Below are 19,777 nucleotides of genomic sequence, written 5' to 3' on the forward strand. Positions count from 1 at the left end.
ACCTGAGGAGGTGATATTTGAGCAAAGACCCAAATGAAAGAAGGAAGCAAACCATGTGACTATATGGTAGAAGAGTGTTTCAGGCAGAGGGAGCAGCCAGTGCCAAGGCCTTGAAGTGGGAATGGGCCTGGCATGTTTGAGAAGCAGCAAGAAGGCAGCAGTGACCAAAAAAAGCAAGCAAGGAGAGTGGTAAGCAATGAGGCCAGAGAGGGGGCCAGAGGCCACATCATGGTAAGGACTTTGCATTTTCATCTAATGGGATGAGAAGCAATGGGAGGGTGTGGTGAGGAACAATAGAATATAATTTACATTTTTCTTTAGTAACAGGTTTATTGAGATATAATTCACATGCCATATAACTCACCCATTTATTTATTTATTTATTGACTTGTTTATTTATTTAAATTGAAGTATAGTTGATTTACAATGTTGTGTTAGTTTCAGGTATACAGCAAAGTGATTCAGGTATATATATACATATATATATATATATATTCTTTTCTAGATTCTTTTCCATTATAGTTTATTACAAGACATTGAATATAGTTCCCTGTGCTATACAGTAGGTTCTTGTTGTTTATCTATTTTACACATAGTAGTTTGTATCTGTTAATTCCAAACTCCTAATTTATCCCTCCCCCACCCTTTCCCCTTTGGTAACCGTAAGTCTGTTTTCTATGTCTGTGAGTCTATTTCTGTTTTGTAAATAAGTTCATTTGTATCATTTTTTAGATTGCACATATAAGTGATATCATATGATATTTGTCTTTGTCTGACTTACTTCACTTAGTATGATAATCTCTATCTACGTTCATCCATGTTGCTGCAAATGGTATTATTTCATTCTTTTTTATGGCTGAGTAATATTCCATTGTATGTATATATACCACATCTTTATCCATTCATCTGCCAATGGACATTTAAGTTACTTCCACGTCTTGGCTATTGTGAGCACTGGGGTACATGTATCTTTTTGCAATTCACCCATTTAAAGCACACAATTCAATGGTTCTTAGTATATTCCCGTATATGTGCAACCATTACCACTGTCTAATTCCAGAACGTTTGCAACCCTTTACCCATTAGCAGTCACTTCCCACGTCTGCCAACACCCACCCCCGACCACTGGTAGTCACTAATTTACTTTCTGTCTCTTGGATTTGCCTAGTCTGGACATGTCATATGAATGGAATCATACAACGTGTGACCTTTTGTGACTAGCTTATTTCACTTAGCATAATGTTGACAAGTTTCATCCACGTTATAGCATGTACCAGAGCTTCGTTCCTTTTTATTGCCAAATAATGTTCCATTGTGTGGATATAGCACATTTTGTTTATCCATTCATCCGTTAATGGACATTTGGCTTGTTTCCACCTTTTGGCTATCATGCATAGTATTGCTACAAGCATTCGTGTACAAGATTTTGTGTGAACATATGTTTTCAATTTTCTTGGGTGATAACTACAAATGGAATGGCTGGGTCATGTAGTAACTCTATGTTTAATCATTTGAGAAACTGCAGCCTGTTTTCCATAGTGGCTACACAATTTTACATTCCCACCAGCAGCGTATTTGGGGCCAGCTCCTCCACATCCTTGCCAACGCTTGTGATTATCTGATTCTAGCCATCTTAGTGAGTGTGAAGTGGGATATCATTGTGGTTTCGGTTTGCATTTCTCTGATGACTAAAGATGTCAAGCATCTTTTCATGTACTTACTGGCCATTTGTATATGTTCTTTGGAGAAATGTCTACCCATTTTTGCATTACATTACTATTTATCATTTTATTATTGAGTTGTAAGAGTTCTTTATATATTCTAGATACAAGTTCCTTAGGTAGATGATTGGCAAATATTTTCTCAAGTTTTGTGAGTTGTCTTTTCACTTTCTTGATGGTGTCCTTTGAAGCACAAAAATTTTTAATTTTAATGAAGCCCAATTTATCTTATTTTTTTCTTCTGTTGCTTGTGCTTTTGGTGTCATATCTAAGAATCCATCTCCTTATCCCTTGACTTTGAGAATGACTCTTCTAGCCATCATGCTGGGAACAGATGGGAGGCAGGGCTGCAGAGTACTGAGCAGAAGCAGGACGACAGTGGCCGTGAGGGGTGCTCTGAGTACTCTGCTTAGAGTACTGAGTGGAACGTTGGCCTCCTGATTGAGGGCTGGGCTCTGAAGCCTGCAAAGTGGCCCAGACCCGGGCACAAACACTGATATGCTGTCCATGTTTTCTTGCCTTTCTTTTATGCAAGTCCTGTTTCCTGCTCCTCTCCTGGTTTGAACCTTGTTGGGCAACTCAGACATCTGGAAAACAAGCTCAGGAAGTGATATGGATGGCCTTGGGTGGTGGGGAGGAGCCCCTGTCACACTAACGCAATGTGAGACCTGAGAAGACACCTTTCCTCTTTCTTGGCCCCAGTTTCCACATCTCTATTATGTGAGGGGCTGGACTTGGGTCTCTGGCTGCCCACAGGCTTCTGGGTCTTTAGCTCCCCAGTCTCACAGGGTAGCTGAATAAGGCTGGCAGAAAAGATTTATTGTGGGAGTGAGAGAGAGAGTTTAAGCAAACAAACCACAAAGCAATATTTACAGTATGATCCCTTAATTTGTTTGGCATAGGAAAATTTCAGGAACGATACACCCAAGGTATCAGCAGTGTGTAGGATGATGTGTATTCTTTTCCTCTTTCAGTTTGTTTGTATGTTCTGATTTTTCACTGTGACAAACACGTTTTGCTTTTGTAAAAGGGGGAAAAAAGAAAGGCATAAGAGAAAGAAACTAAATTTGACAATTTTTTTTGAAGAGAGAGATTGCCTAGAGGTCATTAACAGGAAAAGGGAGAGGGAAAGCTAGTCTCCGACAGGGCCGGTAGGAGCACGCCTCTACGCACCTTTCAAAATGCAAGGTGCTCTCTCTGCCAAGCGAGGTTGGGTGTCCCAGAAAGTGGACTCTGAGAGGGAGATGAGCGTGCAGGAAGTTTAGTAGGGAGGATCTTGTGATCGACAGCTGTGGAAAGTGGGTAAGGAAGCAGGATCGTGCAGAGGGGATAAAGTAAACTGTACCGCAGTCCTGACAACAGCCTCACTCGGTCAATCTAAGCGGGAGGCTCTGTCTCTGAGCCGGCCCCTCAGAGTTGGCCTGACTTGGGATGAAGGAGCCACCCCAGGAAGGAGGTGCGACATTTGACAAGCGATCCCCAAAGAGGGCTGGCAGTGCAATGCTACCTATGGCAGGTCTGCTGACACTTAGGAGACTAAGTTGTTTGTCCCTGAGGTGAGATCTGGGCAGCACATCACAGTGTCCGCTATAAGAGGACTGCCTTGCAGGTGACCTTCATGAAGGGCAAGGCCCTAGGCAGATATTAGGGGGCAGTTTCAAAGAGGAAAACCTCATTTTTGAACTCAGATGCCTGGCTGTTCTATCATTCTGAGCTCTGATCTCTATTCCTGATTTGTCTCCTCAGGCAGTGACCCTTGAGGGCCACCGATGGGCCAGCCTTTAGTTTAGGTACTTCCCAGGATCCAAAACATTGCTCCAGACTTTGTCTCCTAGGATCCTTTCATGGCTTTGGAATACAGACAGGGTGGAAATATTATGGGTGCATTTTATTAGTGAGGAATCCTGGGTTCAGAGAGGAGACACAGCTAGGTGGTGATGAGGTAGGCTCAGAGCCAGCTCTGTCTAGCCCCAGGTCCCACCCTCTTTCCCTGGTGACACAGCTGCCCAAAATTTCAAGTGATTTGTTTTGGGATCAAATGGACAAATCTCTTCCTCCTCATTAATGCTAAACCAGTTTGTTCCCCACACCTACCAATCAATTTCCGGATGAGCCCATCTCAATCCTGCAAATCACAAAGTGAAATTTGACTTAGTGGTTGCAACACAAAATGGCCCTTCCTCTTCTGGAAAGCTGCTCTCTTTGGAGGAGATCAGAGCTTTTTTGCACCAAGGACAAGCCTGAGCCTCCCCAGTTTGGGGGGGACATGAGAGGCTTCAGGCAGTCTGGCTGAGTTAATCTTCAGTTAATCTTATTAACCTGTGAGATCTATTGGCTGCAGGCACCAGACAAGTGACAGCACAGGCATTAATTCAGCAGTGGCCAGGGCAGCCTGACAGCCAGGGGCCGATTTATCAGTCTTTTTAATGGATGGGATTGCATTTAGCTAATTGAGTCTGAGACTGGCATAATAAGCCCTCTCTTCAGGCAACCCCCTTGTGACGTGGTGCTCCTCGGTGGGTGTCCTGCAGAGGGAAGGATGAGGGAAGGAGAAGAGAAGGCAGATGACAAGTGATGCCCCCTCCCTGACCACTGTAATAACTGGTTTGGGGATTCGGGTATCTCTAAGCTGCGTGCTGCTGTCGGGAGGCAGTGGTTCTCAAATGTGATCCTCGCAGCAGCAGGATCAGCATCCCTTGGGAACTTGCGAGAAATGCAGAATCTTGGACTCTACCCCAGACCTACTCGATTAGAAAGTCTGGGAGCGGGGCCCAGCAGTCTGTGTGTTAACAGGCCCTCCATGGCATTCTGATTCTCACTAAAGTTCGAGACTCAGTGGATGAGTTATGAGCACAAACTCTGGCACCAGGCAGCCTGGGTTACTAGTATATGACTTTGGACAAAGCATCTAACCTCTCAGTGTCTCAGTTTCTTCATCTGTAAAATGGGGCTATAATAGTACCTGCCTTATAGAGTTATTGTGAAGATTAAGTTTGCAAAGTGCCTAGAGCAATGTCTGGGACATGGTAAGGGGCTGTATTTATAAATGTTAACAACTGCTGTTATTGTTGGAAATAATGGAGCCTAGGGCTTCTGTCTGCTCCTTCAGCATGACAGTGACTCTAAGTAAAAAACAGGATCGTAAAATTCCTATGATTTGATAAGTAAAACCATATGGTACAAAATTTTCTCTTTACTGTGATTGTACTTATGTAAAAATGGGTATGCACATGAACAAGGTAAAATTATGGGTGATTTCTTTCTCTAATCACAAATGTTTGCATGTGGTTAAATGTAATATACCTTTGGAATCAAAATATTAACTACATTCGACTAGATGAGAAAAATGTATTGGATCATAGATAACCAATGGGCAGAGTTGAAGACTGCTCCAGAACACTCAAGATATAGGGCTGCCACATGTGGGTCCCTGTCTCCACTCAGGGACAGGACAGCAGTTCGGGGCTCATCAGGTCACATCAGAGCAAAACACGAGGTCCCTCAAGGTTAAAAGGGAAGAGATGTGAGCCAGAGTCTGGTCCAACTAAGGAACCTCAATAATAGCATGAAGGATGGCTGGGAGGTGGGCATGAGGGCTGGGCAATGAATTCATCCTCAGGAAGGGAGAAAGATTCCAGCTGAGAGTCAGCATGGCCTTGGGAGCTCTAAGACCTTGAGGATTGCTGTGTAAAAGTCTGAATATTTGGTGAGAGCTTCAATTAAATCTCCATCTCTAAAGGAATAATTCCAGCTAGCCGGCGGGTCTATATCTCCATCTTGTCACCTACATATATCTAGGTATCAGGGGACTCCTGATTGGGCTGTAAAATCCTGGCATAGGGCCAGGATAGCTGACTTCAAGATTAAGATCTAGGTCAAATTATTGGGGTAGGTGTGTAGTAAGCTTGAAACTTCAAACATGTATGCTACTCTTAGCTCCACTTTCCTCTTTTTTTTTTTTTTTTTTTTTTTTTTTTTGCGTTATGTGGGCCTCTCACTGTCGTGGCCTCTCTCGTTGCGGAGCACAGGCTCCGGACATGCTGGCTCAGCGGCCATGGCTTATGGGCCTAGCCGCTCTGCGGCATGTGGGATCCTCCCGGACCAGGGCACGAACCCATGTCCCCTGCATCAGCAGGCGGACTCTCAACCACTGCGCCACCAGGGAAGCCCTCCACTTTCCTCTTTTAAACTTTGGTTTAAAACCTAGAACAAGGACACTCCAGTTAGAGTTTACTAAGATCTGAGTACAGTGCTTGATTCTACAGAGTATTTCTTTGTATCTCGGTAACCTGTTTACTTTTAAATGGTAGCATATCTGTTGATACATGGTGACAATGGAATCTAATAAGACGTACTGGAATTTCTGCAGTTTATCACATAAACTACCCTGATCTCATCTTGTGGCCTTTGTTTTAATACTTGAGTATGATATTGTGGTACATTTCTGACTTACCAAGGTTATTTTTCATGTATACAACAGCTTTATTGAGACGTAATGCATGTATATACCATATAGTCCACCCATTGTAAAATGTACAATTCCATGGGTTTTAATATATTTAAAGAGTTGTGCAGCCATGACCACAATCTTAGAACATTTTCAACACCCCTGAAAGAAACCCTGAACCCCCTCCCCAGCCCTAGGCAAACACTAATCTACTTTCTGTCTCCATGGATTTGCCTATTCTGGACATGTCATATAAATGGAATCATTCACTACGTGGCCTATTGTGTCTGGCTTCTTTCACGTGGCATAATGCTTTCAGTGTTCATTGATGTTGTAGTATGTCTCATTACTTCATTCCTTTTTGTGGCTGAATAACATTCCATTGCATGGCTATACCACATTTTGTTTATTTATTTATCCATTCACCAGTTGATGCACATGGGTTGTTTCCACTTTTGGCTATTGTAAATAATGTGGCTATGAATATTCATGTACAAGTTTTTGTGTGGACGCGTGTTTTCATTTCTCTTGGGTGTATGCCTAGTAGTGGAAGGGCTGGGTTGTATGACAACTCCATATTTAACATTTTGAGGAACTTACCATTTTCCAAAGCAGCTGCACCATGTTACGTTCCCACCAGCAATGTGTGAGAGTACCAGTTTCTCTACATCCTCATCAACATTTGTCTGACTTTTTGAGTCTAGCCACCCTAGTGGGTGTGGAGTGGGATCTCATCGTGTTTTTTATCTTCATTCCCCTAATGAATAATGATGTTGAGCATCTTTTTATGTGTTCATTGGCCATTTGTATATCTTCCTTGGAGAAATGTCTATTCAGACCTTTTGCCCATTTTTGAATTGGTTTATTTGTCTTTTATTATTGATTTGTAAGAGACGTTTATATATTCTGAATACAAGTCTCTTATTAGACATATGATTTGCAAATATTTTCCGGCATTCTGTAGGCTTTTTACTTTCTTGATGGTGTTATTTGTAACACAAATTTTTTAATTTTGATGAATTCCAGTTTATCTATTTTTTCTTTTGTTGTTTGTGCAATTTGTGTCACATCTAAGCAACTATTGCATAATCCAAGGTCTCAAAGATTTACACCTATGTTTCCTTCTCAGTGTTATAATTTTAGCTGTTATGTGTAAGTCTTTGATCCAATTTGAATTTAATTCTGTATGAGTGTGAGAATGAATTCCAATTTCGTTCTTCTACATATGGAAATCCAGTTGTCCTAGAACCACTTGTTGAAAAGACTGTTCTTTCCACATTGAATGAATTTGGCACTCTTGTCAAAAATCAACTGGCCTTGAGTATGAGTTTATTTCTGGATTCTCAGTTCTGTTCCATTGATCTATATGCCTATCTTTATGCTATCAGCACATTTTTTTTTTTTTTTTTTTTTTTTTTTTTTGCGGTACGCAGGCCTCTCACTGTTGCGGCCTCTCCTGTTGCAGAGCACAGGCTCCGGACGTGCAGGCCCAGCGGCCACGGCTCACGGGCCCAGCTACTCAGCAGCACGTGGGATCCTCCCGGACCGGGACACGAACCCGTGTCCCCTGCAACGGCAGGCAGACTCTCAACCACTGTGCCACCAGGGAAGCCCAGCACATTATTTTTTTATATAAATTTATTTTTTTTTAATTTATTGGCTGTCTTGCGTCTTGGTTGCTGTGCGTGGGCTTTCTCTAGTTGCAGCGAGCGGGGGCTACTCTTCGTTGCAGTGTGCAGGCTTCTCATCGCAGTGACTTCTTTTGTTGCAGAGCACAGGCTCTAGGCATGCGGGCTTCAGTAGTCGTGGTGCATGGGCTTAGTTGCTCTGCGGCATGTGGGATCTTCCTGGACCAGGGCTCGAACCCATGTCCCCTGCATTGGCAGGCGGATTCTTAACCACTGCGCCACCAGGGAAGCCCTGGGCTTCTCTTTATGAGTAGTTTTGATTACTAATTCAATCTCTTTACTTAGATTTATTTGGAGTCTTTGTTTCTTCTTTGTGTCTTTTCAATAGTTTGTGTCTTTCTAAGACTTTATGCATTCTATCTAAGTTGTATACCTTACTGTCATACAATTGTTCATAGTATTCCTTTATAATCTTTTTTATTTCTGTAAGATTAATTGTAATGTCCCCTTTTAAATTTCTGATTTAAGTAATTGGGGTCTTCTCTCTTTTATTCTTGATCAATCTAGCTAATCAAAGTTCTTTGGAATTCTCATTTGGTCCTCAGTCTCCTTCTGCCTATGTTTGGGAGCATTGGCCAACCTAAGAACATACATATATTTCTTTTATAGTCAAGAAAATAGGTCTTATTCACACTCCAGCATGTGGAGCTCTCAATCTGAACCCCCAAAGCATACTATTCTGTTCCCTCGACTAACTGAGGCAGACTCATTGCGAACCAGACTCTTTATTAGCCCCTGGCTATAGCTCATAAAGCTATCACAATCTCATCCTCTCACTTTGAAAATTAAGCGTGCAGCCCTTTTAGCACATTAGCCATCAGCCAAGTATTGCTCATTTCTGAGTAAATATAGGGGCCTGGAGAAGAGCAGAAGCCAGCGGACCCTGGCCAGCTGGGACCCCCAAGCAAGGCATTGTGAGTAGGCCTGGGGCCTGGTCTTGATGAACAGTGCTCTTTGAGTCTTGAATGGGAGCAGAGGCAATTTAGAAGAGCAGAGGCCTACTGCTGTTCTGACCATTTGTCTCCTTGGCCATGGCACCCAGACTGTGCTGCCCTGCTTGGCAGGGATTCAGCTGACAGGTGGCAAAGTCAGGAAGTCAGGAAAAAGCATTTGGGATTTTGGGAAATTGCCGATTTTGACTGGTGTTCTGGGGTGCGTGGCACAGTTGGTGATCTTTCCCCTTCTCTCTGCAAAACTTAAGCCTGGCTGGGGTGCTAGGGCAGAAGCATCCATTAGCTCAGAAAATGTCTTCGAGCCAATAAAATGTTCGCTTAAAGATTATTTCCAGACTAATGGGAAATCTGTGTGTGCAAGCAAGTCCAAATTTTAAAATGGAGCAAAACCCACCAAGATTTCACTGGTCAGGAAGTGGCAACAAATCAACTCTTAGGGAGGAGTGTGTGGTGAGCTTGAAACTCAAACCAAGTGTGACAGCCTCAGCCCCACCCTGGGCTGCTGACTCAGGACCAAGAGGAAGAGGGAGCTGCCAGACTTCATGATTTCTGTAAACAGTTCTTGAAAGAGAAACCACACACTTGTCTTTCTGCCAGCCCCCAGCTTCTCCTGGGAGCTTACAGTTCAGCTATTGTCTTTTCTCTGACACCCGAGGGCAGGGCTTCTCATCTTCAGCTCTATGGACCTCCAAGGGGTGGAAAGAATTTAGGGGGTCTGTGAACTTGGATGGGAAAATTTTTTGATCATTTTCCACTAACCTCTAACAGAAATTTAGCATTTCCTCAAACTAGGAATGTAGGCAGCCAGCATAATAGTATTAATAGTATCTGTGACTTTATCCCCAATAGAAATCACAAATATTTTCATATCAGATTACAGTTATTGTATCTCAAGAAAGTTACTTATGCTCATCATCACTTCAAAACTTCTAATCTATAGACTTGCCACTCAGTCTTGTAACTTAATGCATTATTAAAGTAGTAACATAACTAGATCATAATTTCTTAAAAGTATTTTGTAACTATTTCAATATGATTCATTTCCTTTTTAATTCTATGCATTATATTTTATGCATCTGAAAACATTATTCTGAGAAGGAGTCCAGAGGTTTCACCAAACTGCTAGAGGGACCCATGATCTAAAAGGGATTGAGACCCCAGCCCTGGATCTTGGCACTCTCCTGCTCCACTGGCCTCATTTCTGCTCCACAGAACTTTCCCTGGCTTACTGGAGGGCTCGAAAGCATTAGCATGCTAGTGCTGTGACATTGGGCAAGTTAAAATTTCCCTGCTGTTTCTTAACCTTCAGAATGGGGAATAATAACACTACCTACACTTTTATAGGGTTGTAGTGATGATTCAATGAGTTAATCAGTGTAAAGCGCTTAGTGCCCAACCAATAGTAAGTGCTAGTAAGTATTAGCTATTTTTATTGTTGTTGTCATTTCATATCAATTATCTCACTAATATCTACTATTATTATCTCCATTTTTAGAAAAAGGAAACTGGGGCTTAGAGAGGTGAAATGACTGACCCAAGGGTACACACAAGGAAATGGCAGAGCCAGAGTTCAAAGCCAGGTCTGTGGGATTCACAAGCCCAGCAGATGTCTCTCTCCACCACATCACAGATTGGGAGTGATGGTCCCCCAAAGAGGAGACAGGGACCATCAACAGGGGGCTTAGTCGGGAATGGACAAGCTCTGCACCCTCCTGCTTTTCCTTCCCAACTTATTCCTACTGTCCACACCTCCAACTTGATGGCGGGGAGGGGTGGGGAGGGGTGGTGCTCCCAGTTCCACTTGCATACCGTCAGCCCTCAGCCAGATCTCAGGAAGCCAGTCCTCCTCCCAAAGGCTACTGCCAGTGCAGCCCCCATGTGCAAAGGGGACAAATGAGCACCAAGCTCATTTGGGGTCATGAACCAGCCTCTGCTCAAGCCTTATGGAGCATTGGGGTCAGGGGCAGGGGAGTGACTGGGGACTCAGAAAAGCAGGAGCTTGTCTGGGGAGTGAAGGCAGCATCGTGGAGGAAGTGGTCTTGGAGTGGAGGAGATCGCCAATTGGAGTGGGGCCAGGAATGCTTATGAATTTTTAAAGCAGAGGGAATAGAGTGCGCAAAGGGCCAGAGGCATAAAAGGGCCCGGGATGTAAGGAAAGAAGAAAGTAATTCAGGATGTCTGGGGTTTGGACTGAATGGAAGAGGGAAGAAGGTTGGCATGGGCAGATGAGACGGCATAGGTAGTTTATGTATAACCAGCTAGTGAGGAAGGCCAGAACCGAGTCCCCAGGTCTTCCAATAGAGGAAGGAAAGCCATTGAAGGGTTTTTGTATAGGAGCAACAGGAGCAGATTTGTGCGTTCAAAGGACCATGCCCACCCACACTACAAGCAGGCGTGTAGAAGGTGGATTGATTAGGAGTTGAGACTGGAGGCTGGTTAGACCAGCAGGGAGGCTACTTCAGCAGTCCAGGGGAGAGATGGGGGGGGCTAAACTGGGTGGGGAGGAGTCTGGAACTTGTGACACTCCTTCTGGCTCACGTGTCTGCACTAAGTGGTGAGGAGGAGGTAGGACCAAACCGGCAATTCCTCGGGGCACTTGCCCTCCTCAAGTTTGGTTGTGGATGGAAAAGCTTCCTTGGGCCAGAGGACAGTCGCCATGAATTCACAGACTAACACCTTCCACTTTAGCCTCTTTCTCGTATTAACAGTACACAGCAAGAGCAGAATAAAAAGCCAGGGCCTTATTTTCTGGCCCTGCCCTCCGGGGAGAGTAGCCGAGGTGAGGGGCCCCAGCTGTACCCCTCTGTGTGGCAGGCAGGAAGGGCACAGGGGCCGTGAAGAACAGGTCAGAGCCTGCCCTCTGTCAAAGGAAATATCCACCCTCCTAAGCCTTTCAGAGGCTATTTTCTTCCAAGTAGGTCCCGCTGTTACCAGGGCAACCGAGAACCCTGGGCTTTGTGTTTCTGTGTCTGTGGAGTCCCTGGGGAGAAGTGGTCTGCCGAGCTTTCCCTTGTCTGGGCAGGATGCAGGAAGTGCTAGCCGGAGGTAGAGCCCCCATCCCCATTTGGGGGTAATCTCTTGCCTTGTTAATGCCTGTCCTCATCCCCTGGGAGGGGCCAAGGCCCCAGGGGAGTCAGTTCTGGCGGTCAAGGGTTAAGGCTTAGGACCTGGTTTCTCAAAGTCAGATTTCTGCACTGATCCTATGGCACACCTCTCTCAGGAGGTGCGATCTAAGCAGGTGTCCTGGAGGGTCGAGCTCACACCAGATCATGGTACATGCTGGGGGATCATTGCACAAATATTTCTTGATTACTTACTGTGTGCTAGTTCAGGATCTCCAGGCTGGTTCCTGCTCCAGGGAACTCTATGGGAAGTCTCAGGACCAAACTGGCTGCTAAATATCATGCGGGCTAGTTGGTCCCCAATGCTCTTTTCTGCACTGGGCTGAGCTGGTCAGTAGAATTGCCTAGGGAGCTTTTCAGAAATAGAAATTCCTGGACATTCTGATTCTACCAGCGTGGGTTGTGAGTGTAGGGTGGAGGTTAAGAGTTATGGAGGTCTAACCGCTGGAGTTCACAGTAAAACTCTGCAAATGGAGCAAGTGACCTTGAGCTGCCGGTTTCCTCACAAAATGAATGAGAGGAACAGTGAAGCCTGCTTCACAGGCAGCAGCTTTTCTCTGCCTTCCTCCATACCTTGGGAACAGAGTTTTTATGACTCTTGCCATCCTTGTCACCCTTCTACTGCCCCCACTCTTTCCTTCCTTCCTTCTTCCTGGCTTTTGCTCTATTTTCCTATTTTGGGCATGCAAAAGGGCTTCTGTGAGATGCAACCTGGTCACCTTCCATTGGGCAGCCAGGATCCCAGGTGGGCCCTGTCCATCTCCTGGGTCTCGCACTCACTCTGTTGCAGCAGCCCCAGAAGGTATTAGCATTTCTGGCAGCCATGGCAGTCTGCTGATTCATCCTGAGCCCCCATCAACTCAGGTTTTCAGATTTTTTTTTTCACAAGTTTCTTCTCATCCACATCTTCCCCACTCGGGCTTCTGCAGATGGTTTTCGGAACTTAACTGCAAGATCTCACAAGTGCACCTAGTAAAGGTCATTTCAGTACATGCTTCCAAGTTAGAGAGATTGCGGGGGTGCTCCTGATTCCATTTTGGAGGGGATCCTCTGGTCCTCCAAGCTTCATGCCATCTGCAGATGCCCTCGGCAAGCTACCTCTAGGTCTCCATCCAGCGGCCCATTTATTCACTCACTTCTTAGTTTATGTACCAAACTGGGGTTGCGATCCTACTGTGTATCCAGCCATGTGCTGGGCCCCAGGGACTAGGCAGATGAGGAAACTGTGTTCTGAGCAGGAATGGGACTCACATAGGGTCCCAAATCCAGTCAGTGGTGGGGCCGGAATGGAATCCAGGGTTTTTTCCCCTATACTCATAGGGCTCCCCACTGCAGGGGTGGGCAAGGCTGACCCTGCTCTTACTTTCCCCCGCCGGCTCTGATGGGCCATCGCACACTCAATCTGGGATCACCTATTCCCTACCTGCAATGGCGTGAGAAACTCCAGGGGGTGCTGGAGACTTTATCTGACCCCCTGAAGCAGAAAGGGGAACCCTAGTGCTCACTGATGCTGCTCACAGCCCCACAGCCCTGTCCCTCCCCAGAAGGGGCAGTCAGCCACACACTCATGCATACTCATCGCAGTAAACTCAGCCCTACCACTGGCCTGGCTTGCTCTGCAGGCCCTTCCCTGCAGGGCAGAACTGACTGGTTCTGGAGCCTCCAGAGAGAGGGCACCTGATGCATACCTGGTTGCTTTGGCAAAGACCCAGAATCCAGTCAGGTTGAGGCTTGAGCTCGTCAGGGGGCTTTCCTGGGAAAGGGCATGGAGTATCAGAGTTGAGAGAGTATGGGTCTGGGAGTCACAAAGACCCAAGTCCCCCATGCAACCTAATATCTCTGAAATTCAGGTCCCTCAGCTCTAAAAGAAAACACCATTACCTGCCTCACTGAGTGTGGGAATGAAATGTGGTGAAAGTGTCTGGCACACAGTCAGAAACAAGCTGGCTTCCTCCCTCCCTCCCTCCCCATAAAGAGGCAAAGCAAGTGCAACTCTGATGCCTGGCTTTGTTTCTCACCGCACGCCTGTACAGTGGCAGGGCAAGAGGACAGGTGGGCAGGACAGAGCAGACCCGGGAAACAGGAGGGCCACTGGAGGGGAGGCAGAGAGGGGCGAAGCATCCCTGGAGCTGATGAATGGGTAGCTGCGGTGCTGTGATAGAGCCACTTAGCAGCTGTAAACTTTGGGCCAGTGACTTCTCCTCTCTAAGCCAGTTTCCTCATCTGTAAGATGGGGGTGAGATGAAATGAGATAACGGATGTGTAGTGCCTGGAACGGCACTTATACCTGGTAGGGGGTATAAGTCCATAAACGTTCTCACCCACTGTCCCAGGGGAAGAAATTTCAACTCATGGCTGGGAAACTTGAGCAAATCCCAGAATGGGATTCAGTTTCTTCTGCCCCCACAATCTGTGAGGAGCAGTGAAATCTTGCTGGAGGGTGTCTGCGTGGACTGCTCTAGGGATGTATTTAAAAATCTTCACCAGCTTTCTCACTGGTGTCCCATAGCACCATCTAGTGCCAAGAAGTGGAAGGGCCCTCCCCCTTCCCCGATGTGGGCCCCCTCCCTCCCTCCAAAGTCCTGTGTGTGGGGGTGTGTGTGGGGGTGTGTGTGTTTGGGGGCCGGGGGGCAGCACTGTTATAGGATGGTAGGGTAGGGCTAGACCACTCATACCTTTATGTCTTTATATTAGTGGAGAACTAATGCTGTTTTTCAAGATACCTAGTCCCTCCACTTCCCTCCTGACAACTTCTGCCATCCACAAACTCGGTAGGCTAGGGCCCTTAGTTTCCTCATCGAAGGACGTCAAGGCTTCAGGCTAGGGTTGATCCAGGCGAAGTGCCTGGTAAGTACCTAATGCCTCCTAGGTGGGCTTCTGTGCTTGCTCAGTAACCCAGAGAGACACAGTCTTTACACACCCTCTATCTTTTTTATTGAGGAGAAAGCTTTAGCATACAGAACGATTTCTCATCTTCACAACACAGTAATGCAACAATATACAATAACACATTGGTTTCAAACGATTTCTTCCCGGGTCTCTGGGAATCCGTGGGCAGCCTTCATACCCCTGCATGCATCCCCCCATCCCCACCCACCCCTCTTTCAACCCAAGAAAGCACCCAAAGCCCATAGTTCCTCTTACAGCCCTTGTGGCTATTACATCACAATATTGAAGACCTGGGAAAAGGGGGGAAGAGGGTCAAAGGGAGCCCAAGCCCCCTTGCCACCAGAGGGCCAGAAACCAGCTCACTGCTCATCTGCCCTTTCCCCGGCTGAAGCTACGCGGGCTCAGGATGAGAAGCACCATGGGAACAGGCAGGGCCTGTGCTGAGGGGTCCCTGGAGATGGGCGTGCAAGGCACCTGTCCTTTGCACTTCTCTGGCAGGCACGTGGGCAGCAGGGCCAGCGTGTCGACCACCAGCAAACAGGGTCCACGGCTTTGAAGAACAGCGGTTCCCCTTCTGGAACTCTCTCCTGAGGAAATAGCTGAAAAACAGACAAACTTTTCTTTACAGGGTTATTTACTCCTGCACTGGTGGGGATGGGGGAAACCAGGCAATTGACATGTCCAACACATTAGGAGAATGCTTAAATAAATGATTCAGTCTGTGTGACTGCATAGGTGGCAGCCATTTTAAATCCTGCTGATCGAGAGCTCGCAGGATGATCTTGGCTTTGAAAAGACGCAGTGAGGGGGCTTCCCTGGTGGCGCAGTGGTTGAGGGTCCGCCTGCCGATGAGGGGGACGTGGGTTCGTGTCCCGGTCCGCGAGGATCCCACGTGCCGCGGAGCGGCTGGGTCCGTGAGCCATGCCTGCTGAGCCTGCGCGTCCGGAGCCTGTGCTCCGCAGCGGGAGGGGCCACAACAGTGAGAGGCCCGCGTACCGCTAAAAAAAAAAAAAAAAAAAAAAAAAAGATGCAGTGAGAACACACTAGAAAGAAAGTGTTAACAGTGCTTGCGTCTGTGTGGTGGGATTCTGAATGTTTGGGGCTTTGGGGTTCTCTTATCGTTTTCTCTATTTGCCAATTTTCCTATAATGATTATGTGTTACTTTTCTCTTTGGAGGAGGGGGGTAGTAGCCTTTTTAAAAGATAGCAACAGGTTATAGGAACTTGGCTCCACCGATCCCCAGGCTGAGAAATGTGTGAGCAACAAAAGGGCTTCTTACCTCTCACTGATGAACAGAGACCTCACCAGAAACCAGCCGGAGGACTGGGTTTCTCCATGACTCCTCTTCCTCCAGCTCCTTCCTCTTGCCTCTGGGCTCAAAATCCTAAGGCTGGGCTGAGGTTACCTATCAGACTCCGGTGAGGAACAGAGGCTTAATTTACCATGTTTTCCTCCCTTTGGCCTCAGACACTTCGGCTGCACTTGCCCAGCTGCCAGGCCCTGTGCAGGAAGCCCAGTGTGGAGGGCAGTTCAGGCCAGCAGTGGATCTGACTGGCATTCTGTGGCCAGAGTGACATACTGTGTATTTTTCACTGCAGAAGCAGTGTTTTCTGGACCCAAGGCAAGCAGCAGGTCTCTATGAGGGCCCCTAGGTTAGGACCCAGAAGCCCCAGGAGTTACTAGGAGGCAGTCAACCGCTTAGGCCTCACCGCCTACTCGATGCCCAGCGCCAGGCCATGGCTTGCCCCGAATGTGAGAGACACAAGGTCATCCCGACTGCAAGGCTGCAGTGGGTGAAGTCTCTGTAGAGAGGACCTTCCTCTCTACTCTCAGAAATAAGGAGTCCTTTAAGTTGGAGTTGAAGAGCAGGCCTTGGGCCTCTCTCTCTGGCAGTCTGGGAAGGGAAGGCCAATTAGGCCACCTCTGGAACCCCAAGGATGGCAAATCTTCTGCCAAGACCTTTGGCTGGAGACTGCAGTCCAAGGCCTGGCCGGGGGAGGAGACCACCATCCCTAAGGAAAGAGTCACTCCTTACAAGGTCAAACTGAGTTGTTGCTGCTGCTTTCTCCTCCTCCGGCTCCCCCACCCAACTGCCTACCCTCTAGGCAACATCAAGGAAAAGGGTAGGGCATGGAACATTGGGCTCTGTCCACTGGGGATGCCCAGGAGGGTAATGTAGTAAGAGGAGAGGGTCCCAGATCTGGAGAGCCCTGAGGCCCTGAGCCTGTAGTCTGTGGGAAGGTGGAACCAGCTTGCTCAGTCAGTCAAGGTCAGGTCTCAGCTGGGTGGTCCACTGGACACGTGGTTTTGCATACTCTCACTGGGCTAGATGGAGGGGGTTCTTCAGGGCCCTCCTGCTGGAGGGGTGACCTGAAGCAAGTGTAGGCTTCCAGGACTGTTTCTTGATAGCATTTGCTCTCCACTGATTATACGTAGTAAGTGGCCTCAGTGGCTTTAAGAGTTCAGTGGAGCCTGTCCTTTCACTCACTGGGGCAGAGCAGTGAGGCATTGGGTGAAGTCCTGGTTAGCTAGTCAGAGGATTAAACCATAGAACACAGCGTGAATAAACGCAGGAGAGGTGAGGGCTGGGAACAACTAGAGGGGAAATACAAGAGGGTGACCAGTTCATTTACAGGAACAGGCCCAGACACCTGCTCTCTAGCTCGCGGCAGGACGGAGCAGAGTGCACACCAAGAGGGCAGCTACTGCTGAGCCCTCCTTTCCCTGGTGTCACTCCCCGGTCACAGTCGCAGGAAGGTCTGGAGTTCTCCAGGTCTTCTTCGGGTTCTGCAGGTTTGGAACTCCCTTAAGTACTGGTCGGTCAATGGGGCAGGTGTGGCAGCGAAAGCAGGGGCAGGGGACGCAGTGGAAGGGTGTGTTCCGGGGTGGGGGCAGCTCGCCCCGGCTCTCACACGCGAATGCGGCCCCGCGCAGCCCGGTGGCCCCCCTGCCTCGGAGTGAGGCGGAATAGCACCGGGGGACGGCGTCGTATTTGGCGTTGCCCCAGGCGACCTGCCCGGCGAATCAGTGGCGGCGAACTGTAGAATGGTGAATTGGTACCTGGAAGGCCCTCCAGAAGTGGGACTCGATTCTGGTTCCTCCGTCTGCTGGGCTGTATGATGGGAGGTGACACATCTAGGAAATTTTCATGATAGTAGCCAGAAGTCTGGGATGAAGCATTGGCATAGGTGGGCTCTATCTCCATCAGCTCATCCAGGTCATCATCTTGGGTCTCATCCTCTGTCTCTTGCTCCTGTTCTGGCTCCTGCTCGAGCTCCTGCTCCGGTTCCTGGCGGCCACCCTCATGCTCATCGTCTTTCTCATCCTTATTCTGATCTTCCTCCTCCTTCTTCCTCTTCTTCCTCATCCCCTCCTCCTCTTCCTCCTCTGCTTCCTCCTCCTCTTCTTCCTCCTCCTCTTCTTCTTCCTCCTCCTTGTCCTCCTCCCCTTTTTGTTTCAGCTCCTTCTTCCTCATCTCTTCCTCCCTCTTCCCCCTCTCCTCCCCCCTGGTCTCTTGCTGAATAGCTCTCACATGCCTCCCCTGGTCCTTGTCCTGGAGCTTGCGCCTGCATGCCTCTTCATCTTCATCCCCACTGTGGCACTCTTCTCCCTCTTCACCTTCAAGATTACGGTCTGCTGCAAAAGGGAAGAAAATATTGCGAACCCCAGGGAGTGGGATTGGCTTGGGGACACGCACTTTTCTTTCTATCTCCACGCACTCGAGAATCAGCTCGTCCAGGTCGGCCATTTCAGTTGACCATAAGAGCTCCTTGCGGAAGAATTCTGACAGGCCTTTGAGGAATTGGTTTTGAAGGCGGCAGTCATCCCAAGACAAGAATTGAGCCAGGAACTGAAAAGCATCTGCATAGCTGCCCAGGGTACAGTCTCCCTGCTTGAGCTTGCGGATGGCTTTTTTTGCCACACTTGGGGGGATGGGGCCACAGAATTCCTTACGAATTTCATCCAGGAAGCGCGGGAAGTTGGCATGCAGGGGGCTTCCTTCTTGGGTGACTGAGACGGCCCAGTCCTTGGCTTCACCAGCGAAAAAGGAGATCAGAAAGGACACCCGCTCAGCGCCCCCGGGGAAATGATCCTCATGGTCGGCTATGAAAGTCTCTAGCTGCATCAGGAATTCAGCCAGGTAGACTGGGTTGCCCGAGAAGGGTTCTATCTCGGGCCGCTCCAGCGGCGGCAGAGGAGGCTGCGGGGGCAGCTCCTTGGCCGAGGGTGGGGGCAGCGCCGGCGGGGGCGGGCTGGGCAGCGGGGGTGGGTCGGCGGGCCCGCCGGAGGTGCCGCAATCCTGGATCACGCCAATCAACAGTTCGTCTGGGGCGTACTCGGGCTCGGCGCGCGGGGGAGGCCAGCACAGGAAGGGCAGTTCTCCCTCAGGAACGGCGTCAATCTCACTGAGCGGGAACTCAAAGTTCTCCTCGGAAAGGACGGGCACCACGGGCACCGGCCAACGCATGTAGCTCGAGACATTGCCCCGCAAGGAATTGACCTCGGCCAGGGCTCTGCCGAGCTGAAGGCCCAGATTGGCGTTCTCCCCGCGAAGGGCATTTAATTCTTCTCGCAGGGCCACGTTCGCCATGCGGAGGCTATTGAGATTCCCGGCCGCCTCGGACATCAGGACTAGCCTGGGGGCCTGGGGCTGCGGGCGGGGGTGGGATGGGGAGCCGGGGGCCGCGGCGGGGCGCGCGGGAGGCCGAGCCACACCCACCAGGGCAAGGGCCCGGCGGCTCGGCCCAGGGCGCGTTACCTCGTCCCGGGGAGCGCAAAGGGCGGGCGGCGGCGGGAGCCAGGAGGCGCCGGGCGGAGGAGGCGGGCGGCGAGGCAGCGAGGCGAAGATCGGGCGGGCGGAGGCTGGTGGCGAGGGAGAGAACGGACTGCAGCACGATCTGTCGAGGAAAAATCTTGCGGCTGGCGCGTCCCCGCCTTTTAAGCGTGGCCCGCGCC

The 19,777-nt window shown here is 48.6% G+C and overlaps 2 protein-coding genes across 8 annotated transcripts in view; one reads left to right on the plus strand and one right to left on the minus strand.

Moving 5' to 3' along the window:
- NHSL2 (NHS like 2) overlaps positions 1 to 19,777 on the plus strand; it is a 275,443-nt gene that overhangs the window by 234,223 nt on the left and 21,443 nt on the right. The window lies entirely within an intron of this gene.
- Positions 14,843 to 19,734, minus strand: RTL5 (retrotransposon Gag like 5). 2 transcript variants are annotated; one of them, XM_033848953.2, is made up of 2 exons: positions 16,101 to 19,734; positions 14,843 to 15,419 (listed from the first exon to the last, which is right to left on the minus strand). In XM_033848953.2, exon 1 carries the CDS (start codon positions 19,446 to 19,448, stop codon positions 17,730 to 17,732), a length of 1,719 nt encoding a protein of 572 aa, XP_033704844.1. In that variant the 5' UTR covers positions 19,449 to 19,734; the 3' UTR covers positions 14,843 to 15,419; positions 16,101 to 17,729. The 2 variants fall into 2 exon arrangements, with proteins under 2 accessions (XP_033704844.1, XP_033704843.1); XM_033848952.2 differs by having other exon boundaries at positions 14,843 to 15,818.

The sequence above is a fragment of the Tursiops truncatus genome, chromosome X, assembly GCF_011762595.2.
Source record: "Tursiops truncatus isolate mTurTru1 chromosome X, mTurTru1.mat.Y, whole genome shotgun sequence".
Classification (NCBI taxonomy): Eukaryota; Metazoa; Chordata; class Mammalia; order Artiodactyla; family Delphinidae; genus Tursiops; species Tursiops truncatus.

Bases quoted from the DNA above. Each gene is read 5' to 3' on its own strand.
- RTL5 (XM_033848953.2), bottom strand. From the start codon at position 19,448: ATGTCCGAGGCGGCCGGGAATCTCAATAGCCTCCGCATGGCGAACGTG.